The 3,017-nt window shown below is 35.8% G+C and overlaps 1 protein-coding gene across 1 annotated transcript; it reads left to right on the top strand.

Moving 5' to 3' along the window:
• Window positions 1–66: 66 nt before the first annotated feature.
• On the top strand, window positions 67–2,996 carry LOC111375142 (sulfite exporter TauE/SafE family protein 3-like). Its single transcript, XM_022997936.1, has 10 exons — window positions 67–118; window positions 404–604; window positions 892–1,092; window positions 1,173–1,237; window positions 1,454–1,481; window positions 1,725–1,816; window positions 1,893–1,979; window positions 2,096–2,146; window positions 2,267–2,488; window positions 2,775–2,996. Exons 1-10 carry the CDS (start codon window positions 67–69, stop codon window positions 2,886–2,888), a joined length of 1,113 nt encoding a protein of 370 aa, XP_022853704.1. The 3' UTR covers window positions 2,889–2,996.
• The last annotated feature ends 21 nt before the right edge of the window (window positions 2,997–3,017 follow it).

Genomic DNA, 3,017 nt, shown 5'->3' with positions numbered 1-3,017 from the left:
ATTTATTTATTTATTTATTTTTTCAGAATTGATCTTTGTAAATCCGTAGGATTTTGTTCATAGATTATGCCGGTATGTGAACTTCTTAATGGAGATATGCATATGACCTCAAAGAAAAGTAAGATTTTGTACAAAACAGAGAAGAATAACTTTTAGAAAACCTCAAAGAAATGGCTGATTTGTTGAATTGATCATACCTCCGATTCTGAGTGTTTGTGTGTGTGTGTGGAAAAGATAGTTCATATAGTCGGCCTTGAATACGATAAGGACAGAACTTCCTTAAGCCAGGGAGAATCATACATTTGTGTTTTTTTATTCTGGGTTGGTGTACATTCATAAATTTGTGTTGCTACTATTTGAGAAAGGTTGTGATGAGTTAAGCTTTTACACGATTACTTTTAAGGAAGGCTTGTAATGCGTGACAATTTGGTATATCGTCTCCAGGATCTGAAATTCAACTGGCAAATTGTTGTTGGTAGCATAATTGGATTTTTTGGATCATCTTTTGGAAGTGTTAGTGGCGTTGGTGGTGGTGGGATATTTGTCCCCATGCTTACTCTGGTTATTGGATTTGATCCAAAATCGTCAGCTGCTATTTCAAAATGTGAGTTACAAATCGTATTGATATAACATGGAATGTTTAAACATTAATCTTGTTTCTGTACAGCGTGATTGGATATTCCAAGTTCTTTGTTCGTTGAGTTAATTCAAATCCAAGAATCTATGCATATAGTTTCACACGGTCCCAAAGCTGAAGTTCTTAGTCTCCTTGTAATCCTGGAAGAAGAAACTATGCATATAAAATTATTTTTAACGGCCTTGAAATTCTTGTAATGGTAAGGTTCAAATTCGGTTTTATGGAGTCAATAAATGCCATTTCTAATTTGACAGGTATGATCATGGGAACTGCAGTCTCGACTGTTTACTACAATCTTAAGCTCAAGCATCCTACTATTGACATTCCAATTATCGACTATGACTTGGCTGTTCTCATCCAACCCATGCTTATGCTAGGCATTAGCATCGGAGTCGCTTTCAATGTGATATTTGCTGATTGGATGGTCACTCTTCTGTTAATTGTTCTCTGTATCGGTAATTAATGTTTGTGTTACAATTCTTTTATTATGCATCCTGCTCCGGTGCCTCTTTTTTATATGATACGACACTCGCAGGCACATCAACTAAGGCCTTTTTCAGAGGAGTTGAAACATGGAAGAAAGAAACCATTGTTAAAAAGGTAATCATCCCAACTTTTTTACGAAGTTTGTTGGCATTTTGATGTCTTATGTTAATCACATTTGTAGTTTGAATATCATAGATGAGGGTTCAAATTAATTAAGTCGTGGAAAAATCCAAGTGCAATGTATATTTATATTCTTTGGATCTTCTTGTCCTTCTTGGTACAGCTCGTCTTTCTCTTTTGTATTAAATGCCAATTTTGATATTGTTGCAGGAGGCTGCAAAGCGATTAGAGGCAGATGGTGAGTTCATTTAGCTTTCTTCAATGAGTCAACACACATTTGGTAAAGTGGATTAGAAAGTACTCGAAGTCGACAATATTCAGAAAGAAAAAGGAACTAAGATTTTGTTCATTGTAGTATCGAGTACAATATAATACTACGGACAAAACATGCAATGAAGGATCACCTTTTCTTTTTCTTTTTTCTATTTGGCCCATAATTTCCCCGCTAAAAATATAGGATGCATTTATCCTGTTCCGCCAGGTAATGGTACAGAAAAAGCAGAGTATAAGCTTCTTCCAGGAGGCCCTAGCAATAGCAGAGAAAATGAGGCCAAATGCTTGGCAAAACCCAGGGTATGATATATTTCCATTCTAGTTTGAATTTCCAAAACTCTCATTCTCTCAAATATGAAACAACTCCCAATCTCAGGTCAGTATCCTTGAGAATGTTCGTTGGAAGGAACTTGGATTTCTTATCTTTGTTTGGATGGCATTTCTTGCACTACAGATCATCAAGGTTTTCACTTTTTTCTTTCCTGTCAATTTTCTTTTTTACTTTTAAGAACCTCCAGTTGGATTTCTTAACTATTCAGCATCTCTAAAACTCACTCACTCATCATCAAATTGAAACAGAACTATACAGCTACATGTTCAGCAATATACTGGGTACTGAACTTGCTACAGGTATGTGTACACAGTTATGTGCATTTTGGGAAACATGCAGCCGATTCGACGATTTGCTAAAGCTTTTGTTATACTTATTCTTGAGCATTTAAAGTTACCATTATCTGCTCTGCTCTACAGATCCCCGTCTCACTTGGTGTATCTGGCTATGAATCAATTTGCCTGTACAAGGGATGGAAAAAAATTGCATCCAAGGGAGATGAATGCTCCAACTTGAAAGTTCACCAATTGATAACCTATTGCTTGTTAGGCGTACTGGCTGGTATGATAGCTGGCCTACTAGGTGTGGGAGGTGGATCTATCATGGGTCTGCTATTTTTGGAATTAGGCGTTCCACCTCAGGTGAGTTCAAGATCTTTCTAGAATAATGTTGAGCAAATTCCTTTTTCTAGAAAAGTCGAGTTGATCCTAAATTTATTCAGAACAAGGCTTAGTGAGTTTGTTAATCAATGTTTTAGGTATATGTACATGCATCAAGGTATCACTTAACCTGATGTTCGAACAATCATCCAAAGATTTTAGATTTTTTTCCTTTCCTTCATCATTAAACATAAGAACATTTTGTCATTTTCTTGTCTGTTAAATGTGAGAGGTGGAGAAGATGGCTGATATTTATACTTCTGTTCAGGTTTCAAGTGCGACATCCACCTTTGCTATGATGTTTTCCTCTTCAATGTCTGTGGTTGAATATTACCTTCTAAAACGTTTTCCAATTCCATATGGTAAGTGCATGTCCAACTAAGAGTGCAATTCTTGCGAATTAAATGGTACTTAACAGAGCTTTATGTTCTTATTTAGTATTATGTACCAAAGATGCACCAAATATACGTGAACTTTTATTGGTTCTAATATCACAGGTCATTTTTTTTTT

This window comes from Olea europaea, unplaced genomic scaffold (assembly GCF_002742605.1).
Source record: "Olea europaea var. sylvestris unplaced genomic scaffold, O_europaea_v1 scaffold13406, whole genome shotgun sequence".
In the NCBI taxonomy this organism is placed as follows: domain Eukaryota; kingdom Viridiplantae; phylum Streptophyta; class Magnoliopsida; order Lamiales; family Oleaceae; genus Olea; species Olea europaea.
The sequence above is the reverse complement of the archived record's forward strand: the minus strand, read 5'-3'. Positions and strand labels throughout refer to the sequence as shown.

Excerpts from the sequence above, each read along its gene's own strand:
- LOC111375142 (XM_022997936.1), top strand. The coding sequence starts at position 67 with ATGCCGGTATGTGAACTTCTTAATGGAGATATGCATATGACCTCAAAG. Across the intron at positions 1,817-1,892 it reads AATGCTTGGCAAAACCCAGG|GTCAGTATCCTTGAGAATGT; the intron begins GTATGATATATT and ends TCCCAATCTCAG. Across the intron at positions 2,489-2,774 it reads AATTAGGCGTTCCACCTCAG|GTTTCAAGTGCGACATCCAC; the intron begins GTGAGTTCAAGA and ends ACTTCTGTTCAG.